Source organism: Cavia porcellus, unplaced genomic scaffold (assembly GCF_034190915.1).
Source record: "Cavia porcellus strain 051 isolate PalLab524CR breed Dunkin Hartley unplaced genomic scaffold, mCavPor4.1 scaffold_24, whole genome shotgun sequence".
NCBI lineage: Eukaryota > Metazoa > Chordata > Mammalia > Rodentia > Caviidae > Cavia > Cavia porcellus.
Window position 1 is genome coordinate 41536449 of NW_026947507.1, and position 24859 is coordinate 41561307.

Sequence of the window (24859 nt, forward strand, 5' to 3'; positions counted from 1 at the left end):
AGGCATCCTTGTTTGAGGAACTCGGCCTTGTGGCCCTGGATTCCCTGAGCCTGAGAGCGGGGATCCTTAGCCAGAAGAAGTTTCGTGTGCCTGAGACCCCTAGGGTGATACCTGGTGATTGAGATTCAGCCCCATGGGAAGCAGGCACTGTACTTACCCATTTGCAGAGAAGTCTGTGACCCCGACAAGTGAAAAAGCAGACAAGATTTTCGCCCAGGCTCTGGAGCAGCCTCTGGCTACTCTGTCTGGTAACCTGCAATGCTGCTTATCAGGCCGACAGGCTTCTCTCATGAATGGCAAATTTCTCTTTTCACAGGAGGCATTTAGAAACATGGTGACAGATACTGGTCAAAGGATGTCACTGTGTGTCCCTAAACTGCATTCGACTAAGACAGAAGAAGCCTGGTTCTTATAGGCAGCTCCAAGCAGACTCAGCCTGTGTCTTCCCACGCCCACCACTTGGGAGGGGCCATTTCCAAGTGTCTAAAGCCGGGCAAGTGGTGCATTCACGCAATCCCAGCACTTGGGAGGCTGAGGCAGACAGATTGTTGTAAGTTCAAGATCAGCCTAGGCTTACAAAGTGAGCCCAAGGCCAGCCTGAACTGCATAGCGAGACCCTGTCTCAAAAAGACAAAGAAAAAGTTCAAACAGCCTCAGCAACTGTCATGGTTTATGTTAGTGCCCCTCAGGCCTCATGGGTTTGCATTATGCATCTGTGATTGGTTCATTGTCTTGTGCTTGGATTGATGGTGTGAGTGCTACACCCACATAGGGGTCGAGCCAGCATACAATGTAATGGCAGGAAGAAGGTGTGTCTCTCTCTTGCTGGTTTCTGCTTGCTGTTTGCAGCCACCATGAACTGCAGCCCTGCCATGCCACCCTGCCTTGGAGCCAACTGAGTATGGACTGAAACCTCCAAGAACTGTAAGAAATAAACCTCTCCTTTCCCAACTTTGGGAATCAGGTATTTTGTCTCAGCACCAAGTAAAAAGTAACTAAGACAGCAACTTAACAACTTAATGAGAACTTGTGTCAAAAAAAGAAAAATGGGTCGAAGGCTTGGGGGATGCAGCTCAGTGCAAAGGCCCAACACCATCCATGAAAACCGCACATAGCTTACATGCTATGATGTTTGACATATGACAGATGAGGAAGTCCCTATTGACCTCGAGGCTGGAGCTCTTCAGGATGTGGAATTGGGGTGAAGTATGACAGGCCAGGCAGACAGAGCCTCGAGCCCTTTGAGATGCAGTCTGTGTCCCCTGCCCTGGCACGGGGCAGCTCCCCTGAGCTGAAACCAGCCGACCTGCTGATGCCCCTTAGCAGCCCAGTGGTGTGTGGGCGAGGGGCCTCACCTGCTGCCCACATGGGAGATTGAGTGCCCCTTCTGCAAACCGTCCCCCACCCCCCGCAAACCTTCCCACCTTGGGCTTCTTGCAGTTCCTCTGAGCTCCTGCCAGCACTGGGCAGTCATACAGTCGCCATTCTTTAAAGGTCCACTCTGAGGGGAAAGTTGATGAGACACAGCAAGAAAAGGCCAGGCTTTGGAACATGGTAGGCCCTGCTGTCATCTTGGCTGTGATTATTCTGTTTTCCCTCATTTTTGAGTAATTGGTTTTCCAAGCAAGGCAAAGGTGTGACCTGAAGAGCCATCCCCAATGTCACAAGATGAGTTTACAAATGAAAGCCCTGCCCACAGGGCTGTCTTGCCCCCTGGGTACACAGGCCAGTAGGCCTGTGGATTTTGAATGCTCCCCCAAAAGCTTAGGAGTTAAGCCGAGGGTGGCAGCTGGAAAGTGGTGGAGCCTCTGGAGGGTTCTCAGGTCTTGGGGGGGTCTTAAGAGGACTTGTGAGCCCTGGTCTTGTCCCTCTGGCTTCCTGGCCATGAGGTGATCACTGTGCTCTGACATCCACTTTGCCCCAGGACCTTCTGTCACTCACTGGATCATAGACTGGACCCTTGAAAACTGTGAGCCAAATAAACCTTTTCTCACTGTAAGTGAATTCTCTCAGCTGCTTTGTTACAGTGCCCAAAAGCTGACTAATGCACTAGTCTGTGAAGCAACGGGAGCTCTGAATTCAGTGACTATAAGCTCACACCGTCAACCCAAGCTACACAGACAGCTAAATCATCTCCTGCCCAACCCTCTGAAAGGCTTCCAGGAATTCTCTCAAACCATAAAGTGACTGAACTTCAGTTTCAGCAGGTTGTGTTGCAGCCCCTGGTGACCTGAGGTTTCCTACACAGACACCCCTCCACCCTCCTGAAGGCTGCTTCACTCACTTGCCACTAAGTCATCTGGTCTAGCGGGCCCATTTTGCCATCCTCACTCATTCCTTCTCCCAGCTACACCCAACCATCGGGAACACCCGCGTGGGTGATAACCCTGGCTGGTGGCAGCTCAGCCTTCTTTCAGGGTGGGAATCTTGCTCCTCTCCCCTGGGCCCAGTGCATCAGTCAACTTTTCAGCCACTCCTCCCCTCCCCATTCACTCTTAAAATGAGCCAAGGGAGCGATCCCGCTGCTAAAAAGGTGCAAGCCAAGGGTACAGGAGGCCAAGCCTCAGCCTCACCTCACTCAGAGAGCACTGTCAGCCCCTTCAGGGATCTGTCTGGAGCAGACATAAAGGAAAGACAGAAGGTGGCAAGAGCTCACAGGGCCACCTCTGTGACACATCTCAAAGTGGCCGGAGATAGCAGCCATCTATCTGACTGGCAAAAGGAGCCTCAACATCCAGGTGGGAGCCCTCAGAATGCCCAGTTACAGGGCGCCATCCATGGGCTCCTAGTGTGAAGACACAGGGGGTCAGTTAGTGGTGTGTCTAACCCTGGCCAGAAAGCGAAGCCCAGAGGTGACCTGTCCCGGGTCTACCATCAGAGTAGAGCTGGGACACCCACCCTTGCCAGTGCTGGGGGTGTCACCTGCCAGGGGGGAGGAATCGGGGGGCACATCATTAGGGTGTTGGCACAGTGGGGAACCCTGCGTGCCCAAGCCTCCTAAACAGGACTTCCTGGGATGTCCCAGGAGAGACTTGAGGGAGGAGAAGGGACAGAGGGATACAGATAAATTTATTAGTTAAATACTGATTTTACAGCCATTTCACCTTAAGACAATGTTAACAGGTTGGGGCAGAGGAGGTAGGGAGGGAGGCCTTCAGGGGGAAAACAGTGTAAATGATGATTAAAACAGAATCTTGCTTCAAAGATATTCTCTGCTACGGCCAGTAAGGCTCTGGGGTGGGGCTGGGCATTGGGGGAAGGGCGAGTCATGCCACAGTCCACTACAGCTCTGCGGGTAACAGGGACAAGGAGGAAATCTTCCTGTGCCCAGCGAGGGGACATGGAGGCTGCTTCCAAGGCAGATGCAAGCTGCGCGCTCCTTTAGCAATGAGGTTCGCTTTGTTGTTTGAGTGCTTTCTGAATTTCTCTTGCAAATTCCACCAGGCAAGCCCAGGCCCCAGGAGATGCAGGCCCACAGCCAGGTGGGCTCCGAGGCTGGTGGGCAGTGCACCCCTCCGGATGGAGGACAAGGCACAGGCGAGCGCTGCCCAGGTGGCTTTAGCAGGAGAATCTCTTGCTCTCCCTTGGCAGGGCTGAGGACAGGCCGGAGGGCGCTGTCTGGGCAGCTCTCACTGAGCTCAGGTTTGCACGGGGATTCTCACGTTCCAGGTGCTGGGGTGAGGAGGGAGGGGAACCCCCTACCGGGCAGGGATAGGGGGCCCTGCCAATAGCGACCTGAGGGTGCCAGCCAGGTGGTGGCAGCTGATGGCCCAGGAAGTGCTCAGGAACTTAAGTCCTCCCCCCACCACCCCGCCCTGCCCCAACCCGCCTGGGGTCTCTCTGGAGTTGGATCTGGTGCTGGAGGGTGCAGTGCTGCCTGCCACCTCAGGAGTGTTGGGTGAGGGTGGGGGTCGGGGGCACTGCTATCACAGCTCGCACGCAGCAGGCAGAGGCCCAGTGCTGGCTGCTGGGGGTCTCAGGGCACTGCCCCTCCAGCTGCCCTCAGGCCCCAGTGCTCGAGTGGGGACATCACTACAGGGGCGCCGTGGAGGGAAGCTGCTCAGGGTGGAAGTGGGGCAGTTGTCTCTGCTGCCACCGTGCTCTGTGCCTGTCCTGGGAAGGCATCTAAGAAATCCAGCCTCCACTTCCCCAAGCCATCACAGACTTCACGTTCTTCCCAGCTGTTCCAGAGTCACTCCCGACGGAGGGAGGACCTTCAGGGGACTCCAGGTCCCGGTCCGTGCAGGGTCTTGAGGCAAGGGGGGATTACGCAGTGATTATGTCCCCGTGACTGTCAGCCAAGACCAGGCTGTTCCAAGAGTCCTGCTTGGTGCTGGCCTGTGGTGACTGGCTGACAGGAGATGTGTAGCCTTGTGGGGACAGCTTCAGGGCCGACAGGACTGGGTGGACGGAGGGCCCATGGCCAGATACGGCACTGACTGCAAACGTCTGAAAGACAGAAAGCAGAATGGGGCCAGGGGACTGGTGGGGACTCCCCTATGCAGATGTGCTTGGGAGGTGTTCAGCCCCAGGCAGTGGCTGAGTGCTTCTCTCTGGCCCCCTCATCCCTGCCAATTGAGCCCGACAGAACAGGGCTGTGACCCAGTGGGTTTGTCAATGTCCTAGTTTCTCAGAAGGCTCAGATGTTATAGGAGACACTTCTGTGGTCTCCTCATCAGCTCCAGGCAAAAAGGAACGACTCTCCCTGCCCAGGGTGGGGCGCCCAGCAGATTCACCCTGAGAGCAAAAAGCTGCTCTTGATTCAACTGGTGCTGTGTCCAGTAAAGGGACACTGTGACATCCTGACCCTCAAAGAGGGAGGGAGGCAGGGACCCTACCCCAACAAGGGGCACTTCTGGCTGATCACATCAAAGCGGCACCCCGCCTGTCACCTCATCAGCCATTGAGCCCACGCCAGCAGCCTCTCCCTGTCTCCAGTACAGTCCTCAAGGCCAAGATCAAGCCACCCCTTACTGTGGACGGCCCACACCCTCCACCTGCATACGAGCCCTAGGGCCTCCTCTCTTCATCCCAAAGGCCTCATGGCACAGAGGAGCTGTCCCCAGTGTCCCCATCGGACATGCTAAGGGCTGCTCGGGGGCTGTGCTACCTGGGAGCTGGGAGCCACGTCCCTTGCCGTCCTGTCACCCTCCCGCAGGCGCACCTGGGGCATGGAGCTGCCATGCCCATAGTGAGAGGGCAGGCCGGGCTCTGTCTTGATGGGGCGCAGTTCCTCGCTGCTGCTACTGCTGGTGACGTTGCTGGAGTTGCTGGATGCACTGCTGGTGGGAGGAAGGCTCTCGCTGCCTGAAGGACCTGCAACAAGGCAGAGTCAAGGCAGCCTGGCGACACGGGTGCAGCAGGGACAGGCCTGCTAAGGGCCTGCTTTACACTTGCTGGGGAGAGCGGGATCCTTAGCAGCACAGGCAACAGTGCTCAAGTATCCGAATTCCAAGGGGGGCCCCCAGGCCCTGATTTCTAGAGCCCATGTGTATCATGATTCAAAACATTCTTGATTTCAGAGAGTGCAAATATTGTTTATTAGCGGACCTGCGGGGCCACCTGAGACAACCTCGACAAATTCACAAGATTCTGAACAGCATGGCGCTGCTCAGCACAGGCCCTGCCACCAAAGCTCACTGGATCTGGGGTACTGGGGAGGGGCCTGTGCCCAGGAGCTGGCTGTGCTGGGCGTAGGAAGGAAACCCTGGTAATAAAGGCTTTGCCAGGGCCAGCAAGCATGGTGGGGCCTGGAAGAGTAAAGCTCTGATCATGTCCTGGCCCTGGACATGGATGATTAATCCGACACACTTGGGCCTTGGATTGAAAGATAAATGTCCCATCAATCAGCCAATTTATTTTCTTTGTAAGTCAGTGCCTTGATTTGGTGGTGGGACAGTACAGGGAACGCTCTGAAGGGGGCCTCGATAACCCTCTTCTTAATGTAGGAAGGAAGAAAGCAGAGACGCCTTGAGCAGACCACCGACCCCGAGGTGTAAATACTTGGGTTTGAAGCCAGATCTGCCTGGGAACTTGCGTGTGGCTCTGGTCAGATTATCACTATGCTGGGGCCTCAGTCTGCTCACAGGAAAGAGGGGGATAATCAGTTGGTCTTTTAAGGGTTGCGGATCCAGTATTTACAAAGATCTCTAAAGTACAGAGTGATTTGTCAGGAACCTGATTAATGGGACTCTGTTCTTGAAAGAGCCTGAAAGGGGGTAGTTTGGTGCAAGCCCTGCTCCCCTCTGCTTCAGGCCCTTCTGCTTCAGGCCAGCTCAAGCCGAGCCTGTTCAAAGGCTGCTGCGGGGTCCCCGCTGCTTTTTCAGGGAGTAATTCATCCCCCACACACAGCTCTTCTGCTTACCTGCCGGTGTCTTCGATTTATTCAGGTTCTTGGGCTTCCGTTTTCTGGTCTGAATCCCCTCTTTCCGCATTGCAAGGGGCCTGGGGACCTAGAGGGTCACAAGGCAACAGAGGTGCTTTTGCGTTTGTGTGTATCTCCTGTAGCTTGGGACAGACACAGGCACTGCATGGGGCACGACGGCCTGCGGGGACAGAGATCAATGCGGCTCTGCAAATGTCCGGAGGACAGGCTCACGCTCACTGTGGCTGGCAACTGTCTAGCATGCAGTAGGCCCTGGGGTGAGTCCCCAGTGCAGCAGGACAAAATCATCAGGCATTGTGTTATATGGTTGGTTCTTTACTGGACCTGGGGAGACAGAGAGGCCCCAAACTGCAGAGGCTGCCCCTTCCCGCGGAGTCTGGTTTCTGGGAAAAGGAAGACTGACTCTGCAGGCGGTACAAGAAGACGTGGGGGTGGAGGGGACAGAAACACTCTCCTGGCTTGGGAGGAGACAACGCGAGGCTGTCCAGGAGTGCTTTGTGGAGGAGGAGGACGCTGCTGCTGCACAGACAGGGCCAGGCATCTGAGGCTGCAGGCACAGAACCATTACCAGCTACACCTGGCCACTGTGTGGAGGGGAGAGGAGGGCCGGGGCTGGAGGGACATCTGGCTGAGGGGTCTTCTCAGAGACCACGGTGCCCATGCAGGGGGCAGCAGGGGCTGCGAGCTCCACCGGCACTGCAGGGCCCCAGGCTCCGCGTCCCAGTTATGCTGCAAGCTCACAGACCCGAAAGCCCGCCAGGAGGCGCTGTCCTCACCAGAGGCCTCTCTGGCAGGGTCCCGATCTTCAGCTCGGACTGCGGAAACAGGTCTCCTGCCTCAGAGCTTTCATGACCTCGCACTTTTGAGGCAAGTGCTTAAATGCCCATTGAGCTATGTTCCCAGCCCCTTTTTATTTAGGCCCAGAAGCGGTACTACGGGATCATATGGTAACTTCACTTCAGACCTTTTGACGACATGGTTGTTGTTTTTTGTTTTTGGACGCAGGATCTCAGTATGTAGTTCAGTCTTGAACTGGCTTATACAGCCCAAGCTGGCCTGAGACTCAGGCAACCCTCTTGCCTCAGCCTCCCAGTGTTGGGATTCTAATAGGCATGTGTCACCATGCCCAGCCAATTTAATGTTTTTAAACATGTAAAATATTACACTGCAAGCTTCTTTGGCTAGTCCTGTTGAAGAACCAGAGTTGTTTAGAACAACCATTTTCTTCCTAAGCATTTTTTTCTTCCGTTTTCATTACTACAATGAACCAACAAACCTCTTTGTATATACTTCCTTGCAGAAATAAGTGTATTTTCTTACGAATATTCATACTTTTAGCCATTTTTATCATTGTAATAAGAAATCAAAAAAGATGCATGATTAAATTAATGATTCCTACCACCCCCGTCATCAATCCTGTCTCCATGAGGCAATTGGATGGAACAGTCAGCTATGTCTTTTACATTTTTAAAGATTCTTGCGTGCATGTGCACCTATGTTTCTATGTAGGCACATGTGTCCACTCATGCTCTGCCTGCCCATCTCTACTGATGTGTGCATGGAACTCACCCCAGGCCTCCACAACAGAGGGGCAACTATACATATTATTTTGCAATTTGCTTTCTTCATTTTCCAGGTTAATCTATAGCATTGAACTATCATTTTAAAGTTTCTGCCCAATATTGTACATAAAGGGGTCTGCTGCAATGTTGGGGAGATGAGATCGTTTCTGGGTCAGACATGGCAAACACTACTGAAGTGTCTTCTGGTCAGCTTGGACCTAGTTTCCCGTTTGCCCCCTGAGGACAGCTGTGTTTTTAACTGTAACTCATGGCTAGATTAACTCCCAAAAGAGTAATGCAATTGTTAACATGTAAAGCAATAGTACGAAAGAGAAGAGAGTTCATTTCCCAAAATCCATTCCAGCACCATGTTTCATGACTTATTTTAATTTTTGTCAAATGTAAATGCAAAGTAAGGCCTCTCATGATTGTTTTCTTTTACGTTTCTGAGGTTCCCAGCGAGGGCCAGCACATCTGCACCTGTTTAATGGGGGCTGGGTGGCTTCTGCCAGTTGTATCTTTTGTTCATTTGGTGAGGCTGGGCAGTCAGTGTCATTTTCTGAGGCTCTAAGATCTTTCTTCTTTGGTATGCTTTTTCTTTCCTTCTTTATTTTTATTTTATGTATTTATTTTTGGATATGGTCTTGCTATGCAGTTCAGGCTTGATTTGAGCTCACTTTCTAGCCGAGGCTGCTCTCCAACAAGCAAGGATCCTCCTGGCTCAGCCTCTGGAGTGCTGGGATTACAGTGGTGCACCACCATGTCCTTGCTTTTAGTGTAATTTACATCTGAACAAGTAAAATACAATATGGGCCATCTAAAGGTATAAGGAGTTACAGAGTGCAAAAAGGGTCCCTTCTAATCCTTGCTTCAAAAACTTTCTTTTCTGGTGATATTGGGGATCCAGCCCAAGGCCTTGGCATGCTGGGCAAGTGCTTGGCACCCTCAACCACACCCACTCCTTATCCTAGAGGATTTTGTGCACAGCCTCTTCTGGGGTCTTTTAGAGGTGGTCCTCATCTTTTGTGTATAAGCCATGTGTAGGAGTCTATTCTTCCTCCCCGTTTATGGGGATGGTGCTACACTGTGCACAGTGGTGCATGTCATAGTGGGGACTGTCCCCGGTCTCAGCTTAACGAGCTTTCCAGAAGCTCACTGCCTACGGAGACACTGGAGAGACTGCCCTCCTCCTCCTAGGTACATGTGGACTTTTTACTTTCTTGAGGTGTCATTTCCCACCCACTAACATTAAACACAACCATCTAACTTTTCTCATACGGCTTAAGAATTTTCCGACTTGCTTACATGGTCCTTCCATGTCTGTGGGTCTATAAAGACTTCCTCTGACACTGCCGTAGTTTTATTGCCTTGTATTTTTAGTGTGTTTATTTTACTGTCCACTATTATCCTTGTACTACTTTACTGCCTGGCTTTTCCACTGTGGTATTTTACTGTTTAGTCTTATACTTTTGTTGTGTTTATTTTACTGTCTACTATTTTCATTGCAGTATTTTACCGCCAGCATTTCCATTGTGGTATTTTATTAAGTTTTCATTTTATTTTGAAGATTTTTATAGATAAAGTCTTTAAATCACCTAAGTTTACTTTTTTTTTTTGTCTTTTTTCCTTTTTATCAGTACCAGGCCTGCTTGCAAGGCAGGTGCTTATGCCGCTGAGCTAAGTCCCCAGCCCCACCTAAGTTTACTTTTAACAAAACTGTGGAAGTCATAGTTTGCTTGTTTTCCGATGAACAGCCAGGTCTGTCAATGCGATTTTACGTTTGTTTATTCTTTTTTTTTTGGTTCCAGGAATCGAACTCTCCACCTTGCGTCTGCCAGGCAGGCACTTATGCCGCGGAGCTAAATTCCCGGCCCTGGTTTGTTTTTGAGACAGGGTCTCAACAGGCAGTTCAGGCTGGTTTCAAACTCTGAGTGATCCTGCCTCAGCTTCCCAAGTGCTGGGATTACAGACCTGCACCACCCCACTCAGCAATGCGTCTATTCTTTTTTTTTTTTTGTCTTTTTCATTTTTATCAGTACCAGGGACTGAACTCACGACTGCCCGCTTGCAAGGCAGGTGCTTATGCCGCTGAGCTAAATCCCCATCCCCAATGCGTCTATTCTTATAAACTGTCACTTTATCCACAGAATGGAAATGTCACTATGGTTACACCTCACGCTATCATATCCTATGTATGTGTTTTGATTTGTAAAGTGAGATTTCAAACCTGAGATAGAAGAGACGAGCAAAGTCACCAAGATCCTCTTGAAATGGGAAGGAATTAAGGAAGACAAAATTGGGTGAGGGTGGTGCAGACCCCAGGAGTGTGGTAGGCGTGGCCTGAATGATGGGAGGGCCGAGCCATTGAGTGTGGCGCAGGCAGGACAGTGTCCACTCACCCCGTGGAGCTTCATGTAGAGGCCACAGGCATTGCACACGGGCTCCCCCTCAGCGTTGCGGCGCCACAGCGTGGTGGTGGTCGTCTGGCAGTTGGCACAGGACAGGCCCACTCGGCGGGAGGCAGACTGTAATACAGGAGATAGCCCTTCTGTGTCCTCGGGGAGGCAGCCATTGCTAGGTGGTCTGAGCAGTGGCAGGGTCAGGGATAGCCGGTGTGTGGGTCACACATCAGTGCCAGCTGCTCAACCTTCCTGGGCTCTGGGTTTTATTTACTGTCCAGGTAAACTGAGATGCCCTGTGTGCTGATCTTCCTCAAAGGGCCGGAGACCCCAGGCCTGGGAATCAGGAAGCCTGCAGTGGATCCCCACAGGGAGGGGTGTCTGTGGCTGTGGGAGAGAACATCCCCCTGTGCCCCTCAGTATGCTTTCCCACAGTGACCTCAGAGCTCAGCTAACTCCAGAGATGTGGCGATTATCACCACCCAGGTGACCCCTCCAACCACCCCCAGTACCTCCCACCATGGACAGGGTAGCTGCTGGGCCTCTGCTTACCAGCCGGCGCTGGGGCTTGATGAGAGGCCGGTTGATGCCATTCATCTTGTGGTAGAGGCCACAGGCGTTGCACAGGTAGTGACCCGTCCCATCCCGCCGCCACAGCGGGGTGGACATGGCCCCGCAGTTGACACACTCCCTGCCTTCCGAGAAGTCGTCAAACATATCTACTGGGTAGGGAGGAGAGGAGAAAGGACAGGAGGATTACTGCTGCCACCCTGCTGCCCCCCACTGACTCGATGGTCTGGCATCGATGCCACCACAGAGGGACGGAGGTCACCAGCTGCCCGGGCTGGGATGGGGACATCTGGGTTTCAGTCCAGATCTTGTCCTGGACTCACAGCCCAGAGGCGGCCCCAGCCTCAAGGTCAACCTGACAGATGACCATCTGTATGTGTCACACACATTTGTCTAGCTCGGGTCAAACTGTATTTTTCTTTTTTTAAATTTTTTTGTCTTTTCCAGACAGGGTCTCCCAGTGTAGTCTAGGCTGGTCTCAAACTCACAGGGATCCTCCTACCTCAGCCTCTTGAGTGCTGGGACCACAGGCATGCCCCACTAATTGCAAGCCTGGCTAATTTTTCTTTTTTTATTTAATGAAAAAAAAAAGCAAAGTTTTATAACAAAATAATGAGAGAATGACAATAGTTAACTTAGAATAATACACTATTGTTAGCCTCAAAGTAGTCACTCAGAGTATAAAGACACCCACAAAAGGGACCAGCGATTTAGCTTAGTGGCACAAGAGCCTGCCTGGCAAGCACAGAAACAAACAAGCAAACAAAAAAAGACATCCGCAAAAGAGTCTCTTACAAAGAGGAAACAAACACTAATGGTATAAAACTTTCTTTTCAATGAACTAAGGGAAACTAGCAGAACAAATGGAACAAATTAGCATATATATTAAAACAGTTCTGAATGTCAGAGCAGGTAACTTGGGGAACCATCTGAACCTCTCCCCACTCAAAAAAATGGACAACTGGAATGAACAGACAACTTAGAAGATGTGCAGACAGCCACAAGATAAATCATGTCCAGCCGTTCAGCATCCTAGCCCTTAGAGAAATGCACATCTAACTAGAGAATTTTAAGCCTCCCTCCTTAATACCAAAGCATTTTCCTACATTAGGAAAACAAATACTTTCCTGTGACACTGGGGAGTGAACCTGGACCACGCTAGGCTAAGCGTCCCACTCCCCTAACTTGTGACATCACAGTCCCCACCCTGGGCTTTTACCTTCTGTCACTCAGTACCTCATCTTTATCTAGTTAGAAATTTTCATTTGGAAAATCCTGCTCATTCTATATGCTTTTTGTTATTCCTTCAACAGTCTCCTAGAATCAAAATTTCTAGTTCAAAGGGGCTAGATTATTATTTATGTGTTTGTTCACTTATTCGTGGTGCTGGCGATTGAACCCAGGGCCTCACAGATGCTAGGCAAGGATTCTACCACTGGGCTATACTTGTACCTTTCCAGGGTCTCATCAGTTGTTCAGGCTGGCCTCAAACTTGTGACCAGCCTGGAATGACAGGCATGCACCACGGCATCCAGCTATTTGAGCCTTGAAATTGTCAAACTGCCCAGTCAACAATGCTTAATTCACTCGCTTTTCCTGCTTCTGTACATCTGCACAGTCTGTTGTCTTGCTGACATTTTCCTTGGATCCTTGGGTATGAAAATGCACGTCATAAATGGTGACCCCTAGGGTTGGCCAGCTGCAAGCATCTGCCTTCCCCCTGCAGAGTGCACCAGTGTCTGTTGTTCCCTCTGTTCACGGACTACCCTTTCCCTTCCATGTCCTCAGCATCGTGGTGGACAAATCCCTCCCATGCCCTTCTCACTCTAACCCTAAAGCCTGGCTCAGAACTCCCCAAAGCCTCTGACTCCAAGCTCTCTGGATTTTCCAACCCTGATTAAACACAGCCACCTTGGTCTGCAGAAGCCAGAGTCACTCCTGCGGCAATTGGAACTCTAACTTGGGGCAGAGTTTTAAAGCACGTGCCCCATCTGGCCCCAGCCTGGGGTCCAGCACATGGCTTTCCGGTTCAGAGGCCCTGATCCCAGCTCCCAGCTCTAAGGGAATGTGGGCCATAGAAGCACGGGGGTCTCCCCAGCTCTGGGTACACAAACAGTCACTTGCACCTGCAAACAGGTAGCTGGGTGTCTGCAGGAGTAAACAGAGTGCAGGTGTGAGGGGCTGTTTGCTCAGGCCAGGCACTGAGCACAGCCGTCACAGTCACATGAGAGGCTATTTTTACACCTGGGTCACACGGAGGCCCTCTGCCAAGGTCAGCTGCCTCCAGAAGTGACTCCTGTCCAGGGCTTCTCTCCCCTGGACCACCGTGACAAGCACGATGTCCCTTTGCAGCCTTTGCTTGTGGCCTGCAAGCCCTGCTCTTCAGACCCAGACCCTCCGGAGGGAAGCTAGAAAGGTAGGGGCCGGGGGTTTAGCTCAGTGTGTAAGTGCCTGCTTGGCAAACACGAAGTCATGCGTTCAATCCCTGGCACCAAAAAACACAACAACAAAAAAAAAAAAGGCAGGGAGTTGGGGGCACTTAGAGCCAAGCCCACACAAGGAGCAAGCTTAGTACCCTCGGCCTTCTGCTTGCCGTGAGCACTAGATGGCGCTGCAGCCCCAAAATTGAACTATGCCCGGGGCTGCAAGATAGTTTAGATCAGTTCAGAACCCTGGTCTTCCGGGTTCAGCCCTAGTGAACAGCCTTTAGGTTCTGTTTTTCTTTATGATTAAAAAAAAAAAAATCAATCAATCAATCTACCTATCAATCAAACCTATTCAGAAAAAGGCAGAATATAAAACGAACAACAGTTTGTGACCAGTCTTGTCTCTGACCCATTTCCACCCGGCCCTGCATTATGGGAGAAAATCACTGCATTTGTAACAGCATCCTGACTGTGCTAACTGGTGAGGCCGTGCTTCCCTCCTTTAGGAGACAGCAGGCCAGCGTCTCCCCTAGTTCCGGTTCATTTCAAGGCCGTAGTCCAAAGCCACATCGGGAGTCCCAAGCCACACTGGGAGTCCGTGTCTGTGCTTTTCTCTCCAAACTCAATGCCTCACAGGTGGGGACAGAATCGTATCAAAGGCTTGGGACACATCCCCTCTGCTGTACACTCATTTCTGCTGCCTCGAGAGCCCAACACTGAAGCCTGCCCCTCAGAACAGCTTTCACACCCAAGCCCCTACTTTACAGTCCAGGCAGCATCACTGGAGGTTGGGGAATCCGAGTGTTACCTACCAAGGCTCTGCTGAGGCAGGCCGCTGGGCATCCCGGGGGCCATGTGGGGATCCTGCTCTCTGAATGCTAGGGTCTCCTTGGGCTAGGTAAACACACATCAATGAGTAACAGGTCTGCCCAACCGCTGGGGACTGCGCTGAGCTGGGACTGCAGGTGGGTGCTGCAGGACAGGATGGGAAGGGTAGAGGTCCGACCCGATGGAAGCCTGACCAGGGAGAAGGGCCAGCCATTGCACACTGGCCTGGGGACGGATGGGGCATGGAGCCCAGGCCCCCCAAGACCCCAAGCCTGCATAACCACATTTTCCCATGGCCACCTCCACCTCCAGCACTGCAGCTGTTTCTGGAGTTTCTGCCATAAAATCTTGCTGTCCAGCAAATCCTATGAAAGGTGACATAAGAATTCTAAGTGATTTTTACAAAGGCAGTGTAACCAGGGAGGAGATGCCTACCTATCCTGTGATGGTAAATTCAGGACACATGAAGTCTGTGCTCTGAAGGCAGCCAAAACTCCCAGAAAGAAGGCCCTGGTCTGACCAGCTAAAATGTGTGGTCTTTTCTCCTTAAGAAACACCAGTCCACAATGGCATAATTGCCTGTTTTTAAATAGCTGATAAAAAGGAGCATTCTGGTCCCCCCTCAGGAACTGCCAGTCCACGGTGGGGAAGGGGATAGAGCTGTCCTCCTGATCTGAGAATGGAGCCATCAAGTTCAAGCCCTGCTGCTAGCTGGGGACTGTGGTGTACCCCTGTGATCCCAGCTACTTGAGAGGCTAAGGTAGGACGATCTCGAGTTTGAAACCAACCTGGGAAACACAATGAGGCTTTATCCACAAACAAAACCCTGCTATTCAGAGTAAGGGGTAACAGGCTCTGAGCCCCAAACCAGCACGACTGTGAACCTCAGTGTGTGAACCTCAGTAACAACCACAGGAAAGCAACTGGGTAGAGTGCCCCAGGCCGTGGGAATGCACAGCCATGGCTCGAGCTGCTGACAGCCCCCCCCACCCAGAGCAGGGCATGGGGCTGTGTCCACCCAGTGGGGTGTCAGTGGGGACCCACCAGGGAGTGGGGCAGCACTGCCCCACATTGGGAGGAAAGACTCCTAATAGAAGCTATGAAACACTTTGCAAATGAGAGGAGAACTTACAGGAATGGCTGCACAGGGCTCCACAAACTCCAGTGAGATAAAGATGATGGATTACTGCTTGGAGGCTGAGGCAGGACAGACATGGACCCCAGGACAAACTTTGGTGTGTGGTTATTGGGAGGGGCGAAGGCAGATAAAAGAGCTAGGAGATCTGGGAACCTGATCTCTTCACAAGCCATGGGGCCATGCTCGGAGTTACATCCTACTCCCAGAGCTTGGAGGCTGCAGGCCAGAACCAAGTGAAGCTGGGCTCCCATGGGAAACGCTCACTGGTGTTACTTTAGCAATCGAAATGTGTCCTGGTCCTGAAGATGCAGCTCAAACACTTCACTGCGACCCTGTGATCAGCTTTGGATATTATTTCAGAGCTAAGGGTATAGATCAGGGCTACAAAATGTTCACCCAGCATGAGGGGAGGCCCTTTGCTCCATCCCAGCAATATGCATGTGTGTGCACACACATACAGAAGCTCCATCCTTAGAACCACACACACACACACACACACACACACACACACACACACACACATACACGTGTGCGTGGCACAAAGAAAAAAAGACTTTTCAGGACAGCATGGCTCCAGCTCTCCCAAGTGAGACAGATAATCCTAGGAATCACAGCAGACTGCTCCAAGCAAGTGCCTGGAAGGAAACTGAGGCCAGGAGTTGGAAGTGCCCTGCCTTGCTTTCCTGCCGAGGACAGACACAATCCCAGGTGAGGCTCGACCTCCCCAAGACCCCCTCTATCCATTGTGGGGACCACTTGCCGGCTCTGTCCAGGCACTCAGGGCTGGGAAGCAAGGCAGGGCTGGGACAGGAGAGTCAGCAAGGGAAGCAGGGAGAGGAGGGGCGCCCAGGGCTAGGGTGCTGCCCAAAGCAGGATTTGTCTGCAGACTGCTGGAGGGCAAGCTTGGCTGGTGGGCAGCTACACCAGTCCTGGTCCTTCCCTGCTGCTGCCACAACCCCCCGGCTCTCCACCCACTGGGCAGAGCAAGGCACTGAGCAGGAGCCCATGTGGAGGGACATAGCCGGTGCTCTCGTGCAGAGGTGAAACGGTCTCTGACAGCCTCCCACCCTGCGGTGGCCACAGGCTCCTGTGGCAAGGGCTGCATACAGGCTGGTTAGAAAACAGAAGCAGAATCTACTCTGCAGAGCCCGGGCCCAGCAGGGGACCCACGGCCACAGAAAATTCCATCAAAGTGGAAGAACCAAGAAGGCGGGAGTCAGGGCTTCAGTCTGCAGTGCACACGCAGCGACAGTTTGCCTGTGCACAGGGAGACACTTAGGGTTAGGAGACAGACCAGGGAGCAACCAGAAGGCACCTAGGCTGGACAGTGAGAGGATCTTCCTCCTGAGCCGAGGGGCTTGCGGGACAAAGTTCCCAGCTCCGCCTGAGTGTCCTGTGCTGAACCACAGCTCCAGGTTGCATCCAAAGTTCACAGAGATTGGGCCTGGATTTCCTGGCAGCCCCTGATCCAGTCCTCAGCTGGTGCCTGGGTCTGGGGCCTGAGTGCAAACAAACCAAGTTCCTGGCAGCCCTGAGTCCGGTCCTCTGGGCTTCATCAGGCCCAGGGCATGGCTGTGACAGCAGCACACGTGAAAGCACCTATTTTGGAAGCTCCGGCTACCAACAGTCACTCAGGAGTCACATAACAGGACTTGGGTCCCAGAGCAAACCATGGGACTCAAGGGTCACACAACAGGTCCTAGAGCAAACCACAAACAAACAAAGCCATACTAGGAGTAAGGAACACATCCGGGAGACGAACAGGAAGGAAGGAGAGAGGACTGGAGGAGGGAGAGGGGCAAACCTAGGTGGACCAAGCTAGAGAGGCAGTGGCCAGGGAGATGTCTGCAGCACTGCGGGAGTCAAGTGCCCCCAGGACGCAGTGACAGGGAAAGATGAGCGCTGAGACCCCCTCAGCAAGCAGCCTTGGCCTTGAGGAACCCAAATACCTGCTTCTGTTCCCACCTGGTCTATGGCATAACAGAGTCCTGGTGTGCCTGAGTTTTTGGTGGGGTTGACCCAGCAGAAGGGAGGGGAAGGAGTGATGTCTGTGTGCTCATGAAAAGAGGGCTTAGCCAGTCATGCTGGTGCACGCATGGGGGTCCCAGCACTCCGAAGGCTGAAACAGGAGGATCGAAGCCCGTCTGAGGCCAGCCTGGGCTACAGTCAGTTCAAGGTGGCCTGATGTGCACAGCGAGACCTTGTCTCAGAAGAACCTAACTAAAATGGGTGCCCACCCTTCCCGGGATCACAGCCACCTGGCTGCTCTGCACCACCCACTCCTCCAGAGTGGGAACTCATCTAGCAGAAGGCAGCTGGCGGGCAGCAGAGACAGTGGTCTTCAGACCAGAAGTGGCATCTGGGTAATTGCAGGAGTGCTTACAAGAGGAAACCAAGGTCCAGAGTAGGTGACTCACCTGTGCCCCTTTGAAGGTGAGTAACCTGGTCCCCACCCTCCTCCACGCCATCTGTGTCACTGCACATGACAACAGCTCAACACACAGGGACCCACTGGGCTTCAACCAGACCTGCATCCCAGGCTCTCGAGGCAGCAACAACACTGGTGAGATGGTGAGAACCTGAGGGTTCCACTGTTCCTGAGATATCCTAGTCCTGGACACGACTCATAACTCAGGCAGGAGAGCCATGGAGAGTGGTTTGCCCTAGTGTACAAGTGTACGCACACATGTGTAGGCGTGCAAATGTAACATGGGTGTCTAGGTCACTGATGGATGGAAAGGAACACCACCTTGCAGAAAAGCCAGCCCACTCTTGCCTGCAAGAAAAGAACTGCTAGCAGCTCTAGTATTCCGCAGATACATTTTTTAAAGGGGGGAAATCTTTAGTTTTAAGATCGTTTGACAAATTTCTGGAAACAACCCTAATGTTCAGTGATAGAGGTATGAATAAGAAAAAGAAGGTACAGTAAAGGAATACAGAAGTTGATTTTTTAAAATGACTGGACTGGGGCTGGGGATTTAGCTCAGCGGCATAAGCGCCTGCCTTGCAAGCAGGCGGTCGTGAGTTCGATCCCTGTTACCGATAAAAAATAATAATAATAATAAATAAAAATAAAATAAAATGACTGGACTTGCTTTCTAAGATTTCCTATTCCTGTGACACGGTTAAAGTGATGAAGTAGCTGGTTAAACATCCTCTCTTGGCTAGGACTTGGAGGGGTTAGAGATGTCTGCTTCATTTTCCTTAGATCCCTGGGGTTCTGCCTTCCAAATAAGGCCTGAGACTCAGTGAATAAAGTGCTTTCTCCACCCTGCAGGCTGCAACCCATGTGGCTCTGACTTCTCCCCCTCCACACCATGGGTCATGGTTACAGCAGAGCGGGGTTGGCCACGAGGACTCGTCTAAGCCAAGGACCTCTAAGCATACTGTGGACCAAGTCCAGTGCCAGCCCTGGACCCCTGAGGAGTCATGGCATGTGTTTGTGTCCCTGGCCAGGCCTCCTCCCAGCCTGCGTCTGTCATCCGATGGTGCCCTGGGTGTGAGGGTGGGGGCACACAAGAACCTGGGCACTGGGGGACAGCCGCTGCAGTATCTTATCTAAGCAGAAGCATGGTCCACCTGATGCAGAACTTCCGTTTCTGGGAGCTCCTGCTACAGGCCCTCCTGTGAACACTTCTGAGTGAGGACTCCCCGTGGCTATGGAAGGCTGCACTGAGCTGGTTAACTCAGTGAGGGGCTACTACTGCCTGGCCCCTTCCCATGAGGCCTGCTGTGATGTATCTGAAGCAAAAGGCAGCAAGGTGGTCTGATCTCTTACAAAAGAGCGGAGAGGCCTCGCCATGGACTTGTCTGAGGGTGGACAAGGAACCGATAGCAAGGGGAGCCCCAAGGGAGGCACGCCAGGGCTCAAGGATGCTGGTGACCATGTGTACTCCTGCAACACTTACATGAGGCATGATGTGGATTTATCTCCTACAGGCAGCAAGTTACCATGTGATATGGTCAGTAAATAAACAGACACCATCAGTGTTTCCCGTAGCGATCTTTAATTTGCAGTCTGGCATCTCCCATCCTACCTTCCCAAAACACGGTCTTATGCCCCAACCAGGAGAGTAGAATCCATTTTGCAAGTAAGCTGTCGGCTCTGCTGTGCTCCTCACGCTGCCTGCCCTGCCTGCCAGCTGTCAGCTCTCCCCACACCCCTCTTCTGCTGCAGGCCCCACACAGCTGCACAGGTAGGCTGGCCCAAGCTGCAGCCTTTCTAACGGTCCTGGGTCTGAACCTGGGGCTTTCTCACTGAGTGACAACGTCCTCCTCCTTTGTCAACACTGAGACAGGTCTAAGCACGAGGCTAAGTTGCCCAGGATGGGCTTGAACTTGTGATCCTCTTGCATCAGGCTCCCAGAGCGCTAGGATTGCAGGGGTGCACTGCCTTCTGCTTACCTCCTGAAGCTCAGTCTCTCTCTCTCTCTCTCTCTCTCTCTCTCTCTCTCTCTCTCTCTCACACACACACACAACACACACCACACACACACACACACACACACTCAGCCCTGGCTCCTTTTATTGATTAGGAAGCCCAAGGCAGTGCTTTGCTAGGCTAGTGTGGCTGTCTGCTCTGCATCCATGTCCAGCATGCTGCAGGCTGGCAGGATGGACGGAAACACCGGACAAATTGCCAGGGCAGCTCCCTCGGGGAGGAGACAATGGGTCTGCAGGGAAAGGCTTTTCCGCCCAGGCCAGCGGCTGTCAGAGGAAACAACTTCCCCTTCACCTCGGGGATGGCAGCAGCCAGCCGCCAGCCAGCGGGAGATTTATGGAGATATAATGTGACCTCTTTATTGCCCTGAATTCAGGGGAGATTTACGCTTTGCAGGAGGGGAGGGGGCAAAGGGGTCTATCTTCCCCTCTCAGGGTTTCTTGGGGGATTACTTAATTGAACCAAGGTTAAGCTCCAACCACCAGCACTCTACATCTTCTCTCCTGCTAATCCACCCCCTACCCACATGCTTCTGCCTGAAATGCAGCAAAATCTACAGCAGTTGGCAGTTGTGGGCTCTGCTCAGCTCAGGGTGGTTAACAGAAAACAAAGCAGAGATTCTGTGGGGCCAGGGCCTCTGCTCTGTGGCACTGCCCCGGGCAGTTCAGCTAGTCTGGCTAGGCTGGCGGCTGGTGACCACCATGGTCATTCCCAGCTTGAAACTATACAGGTGAGCACTGGACAGATAAGTACCAAATCAATGCAAGCTCTAGACATTACTTTACACTGGTGACTCCTCCGTCACTTGGTTTTGTGTTGTTTTTTTGAGACAAGTGCTCACTATGCAGTTTAGGATGGCCTTAATCTGTCACTTGTTTGTGTTTTTAAGCGGCAGCAATCTTTCTTAAAAAGAAAATCTTATTTAACCCAAATTGAGGAGTGCTCAGGACTGATTAAAAGGTTGTTTACTAGTGACACTGGAGGATGGTTCTCGCATGCAAGAGGACAACAGAGCAGCTGAGGGGACACCCAAACTCTACCACTGAGGCGGATGGGGGCAGTCAGAGACCACACCTCCCATGCCTGGCCAGAGGAGAAGCAGAGGAGGTCCCCAGCAGTTATCTGACTTCTGGTCTGTTCCACCCTGCTCAAAGTAAAAAGATCACATCCAGCTTCCCACCGCAGGACTTAACCCATGGTCTACACTGCAATTCTGATCATTTATATACTTTCGAGTTTTCTTCTTGAATTTGTATAAAAGCTGGACATGTGGTGCATGCTTGTTATCCCAGCACTTGGCAGCTGAAGCAAGAGTATCGATGCAAGTTTGAGGCCAACTTGGGCTCTGTAATGAGTTCAAGGCCAGAATGAATATAGCAAGACCCTGGCTCAAGACAAAACAAAACAAACTGTATAGCTGATAACGGCTATAAAATTCAAACAGTAAAGGCAGCTATCATACAAAACAAAAAGTCTGCATCATCACAGGTATCTCATCCCTAGAAGTAATGGTGGATAACAGTTTTTTTTTTTAAGACATCTATTTCATTATGATTTTTAGGAATTTATAAATTGTGGAAAAGTAGACAGCATGATGTAATAATTCCTTTTACTTTCCTTTGCCATCTCCTATCCAGCGACTATTCTGAATTTAGTGCTTAACCTCCTGAGCCATTCTCATGCTTTCACACACATCCATGCCTCAGAACAACATAAACATTGCTTTGGCTTCTTAACTTTTCATGAATGCCTTCACTCTATATATTAAATTTACAAGCTGACTTTTAAAGAAAAAAAGCTATTTTCGTTATTCACTGTTTCAGTCAACACCATTAAACCCACCATCGAGTTTTGTCAGATCTTAACATGCTACCATATTTGCTTCAGAATTCTTTTCCCCTGGCAGGGACAAGGATAGGCCCCACCCACCCTAACCGTGTGCTCTACAACTGGGCAACACCCCAGCCCCAGCCCCAGCCCCAGCCCCAGCCCCAGCCCCAGCCTGTTTTAAGGAAATAAAACACTGCAGATACAGTCAACTCCCCTATGTAACCTGGCATTCCAATCTTTCTCTCTTTTTTATGTTACTATTGTTTCTGGATTTTAATTATGTCAGTCCCTGTGGACCTATTTTATTTCCATGGATCTGTATTTGCCATTATATTAACCTGTCACATTTAATTTATTCACTGCCTTATTTCGATGGACTGAATGTTCGTGTCCATTTCCCTCCCCAATTCACTCGGAATCCTAACCCACAACACAGGATGGCATTTAGAGGTGGGTGCTTAGGTAATTGGGCCAGGGGGTGTGGCCCTCTTGAATGGAATTAGTGCCCTTGGAAGAAGAGACAAACAATGACCTCCACCACCAGGAAGAGGCTCTCACCTGACTCAGCTGTGCCAGCCAGTCTGGGCCTTGATCTCAGACTTACAGGATTTCAGAACCAGGAGAAGTAAATGTGTACTGGTAAGCCACTCAGTGCTCTATTAAGCAGTTAAACCGAGTCACGTACTGATGTGTATTCCGGTCATTTTCAGTTTGTGTGGGAAGAGCAATGTTTCAATAGGCATCTGTGTATGGATCTGGTTAGATACATGAGAAAAGATTCTCCAGGGTAGGTAAGGCTCCTGCTAGCCATGTTGAAAAGCAAACGTATAAAACATGCTTTATCAGTGACTGCAATCTCGGGTATACAATACTCAGGATTTTTAACTTTTGGCTGTTCGCCTTACACGTCTGCTAAGAGCTGGCTGTGGTCTTGCTATGTGTGTGTGCTTCCCGCTGGGATTCAGGTTGAAGGTTGAAACCTCCAGGTGGGTCACACTAGCCTGGTGGCAGAAGCGGAAAACGACAGCCAAACCAGGAAACAGCTCTGAAGGCCTTTGTTTGGAGGCTGTGTGGGAACTGTAAGTGACACATCACTGCCACACCTGTGTCATCCAGGTGGGGCACTGAGTCCTTTCCCAGAGCTGGAAGAGGACCTTGCCACACACGCTCCTCTGCAGCTCAGCTTCTTCAGGGAAGCAGAGCTATCTGGACATTTTCTATGTCAGCACAGATCCACCTTGCTCTCCCTGGAGGATTGATTAGCTTTGCAATGGAAAGGTGTGTAACATTTACATTCTCTCCATAATGCCTGGCGCTGTTTAGCTGTGCTTGATATGTGAAAGGATCGGAGGCGTATGCAGGTCTTTCTATTCCAGGGCGTCCCTGTGCCTAATGCCTTGGCGGAGCTCCAGGGAGTCATCAGTCACCGGCTCAGCCGGGCTGCAATGAGCACAGCAGGATTAGTTTCCGCGCCAGCACCTCTCTGGTTTGTTTTGATTTCTGATAAGGCAAGTTCCCTATTCTTAAGTATTCTTTTTAAAAATTATCTTGGCTATTCTTGTACAATAACTCTTCCACATACACTCTGCAATCCACTTGACAAGTTGCATTTAAGAAATCCTGTTGGGATGTTTCCTGAGACTGCATTAAATGTACAGATTTGTTGGGGGTGGGGGTTTGGAATAAAGAATACTGTGAAGGTTTCCAGTCCAAGAATGCAGTATTTTTCCATTTTGTCTTTTTAAAGCATTTCAGTATAGTGTAATAGCTTTCTTCACAGAGACTGACATATTTCTTTACTGAAGAAATGTCTTTACTTTCACTTGTGACAATGAAAACACGGCTGCTTCATACCCAAGCTTGTGTATTTTATTAAGATTTCCCCCCAGCAAGAGAGAGAGAGAAGTGTGGGAGAAGTGTGGACCGGCTTCAGAGCCTGTCCCTCCACGTGGCCTGGATTTCTACCACTTTTGGCAGTGTTTGCCAGCTGAGGGTATGAGCTGCCTCCTGGTATCACTGGACATGAGGTTTACTGTATTCTGGGAGTTTTCCAAGGAGGAGGAGAGAGGTACACCTTTCTTTCGTTGTCTTTCCCAGGTAGTATAAACCTGTTCTGCAAGCAAATGTGCCCCCTCCCCAGCTACTGCTGCCTGTAGCCTCCTCCTCCGAAACTCAGGTTTCCTTGGGATTCAGCAGGTGGGTTTCCAATGGCCGCCTGTGAAACAGGCTTCTGTGTGTTGGGAGCCCAAGGATCCAGCCATGGCCAGAGACCCGGAGCTCACTGCAATTTGGGTCAGAAAGCTGAAGGGTCCCAACGATCTGCATTTAAAGGTCAAAGACTGGAAGACTGAGAGTACTGGAGACTAAAATCCACAGGCCAAGGCAAAGACTGGTTTCTCCAAAGAAGCCAAAGGGGAGGCTTCCTTCTTTCCCTTTTTATTTCGCTCAGGCTGCAAACCCATTGGTTGGTTTCCCCACTTCCAGGGTGGGCATTCCCTCCTCAGACAGCCGACCACATGGCAGTCATTCATAGACACACAATTATAGTTCCCTAATTCATGAGCTCTTTCTCATTCAAACTGACATCACAACTATCACAATCGCTTAGATTTTTTTGGTAATTTTACTCTTCCCTCCCCAGTCATATTTTGGAGTTAACCCAAATTCTAGGCAGATCTTACATAGTTGACTACATTCACTTCCTTTCTCCTTTGTCTCTAGCCTCAGCATGTTTTAGCTCAGAGAACATTTGCAAATCAATCAACTATAATGCAGCTGGACTGGAGGTGGCACAGAGCCCCACCAGCCTCTCCTCTCCACCTGCAGGTCCTGGGCTGGCCAGTGCTTGGTGGGCTGGTCTCGGGCCCCCTCTACCAATAAATAACTTTCCTCCACTTGGCAGACATCTTAGAAAAAGTGTGAAACACCCAAACAACAGCAATTTTTCTTTTCAAATGAAGATTTTTATTCTGATTTGATTTATGCACCAAAAAATTAATACATTCACTTCCTTATAAAAATGTGACAAAATTTTAATGTGAATTATAAACCATAATATATTGATAGATCAGAGATGGGCTAGCTGCTTCGAGTAAAAAGCTTTTAAATCACTATTTTCCGCCTCTACACCAAGAATAATCTGCCTGGTTATCAGCCAGGCTGTAACAGCAGAGTCACTAAGACTCAGTGAGAAAGAACAACTCATGAGCCAGAAAAACAAGCTTTCCCTCCCTCCCTTCTTGCACCCGTGGGACTGGGAATTGCACCCAAGACCTTCCCA

The 24859-nt window shown here is 51.1% G+C and overlaps 1 protein-coding gene across 3 annotated transcripts in view; it reads right to left on the reverse strand.

The window, feature by feature from the left end:
- Positions 1 to 3050: 3050 nt before the first annotated feature.
- Positions 3051 to 24859, reverse strand: part of Gata4 (GATA binding protein 4) — a 39890-nt gene continuing 18081 nt past the window's right edge. For 2 of the 3 annotated variants that reach the window (XM_063234946.1, XM_063234947.1), the window contains exons 2-6: positions 10899 to 11065; positions 10347 to 10472; positions 6365 to 6452; positions 5165 to 5316; positions 3051 to 4449 (exon numbers count right to left, since the gene is read on the reverse strand). In XM_063234946.1, the coding sequence (XP_063091016.1) occupies positions 4267 to 4449; positions 5165 to 5316; positions 6365 to 6452; positions 10347 to 10472; positions 10899 to 11065 (716 nt within the window). In that variant the 3' untranslated portion in view covers positions 3051 to 4266. Of the gene's footprint in view, positions 4450 to 5164; positions 5317 to 6364; positions 6453 to 10346; positions 10473 to 10898; positions 11069 to 24859 lie in introns of all 3 variants that reach the window. The other variant, XM_063234945.1, reaches the window with a different exon arrangement.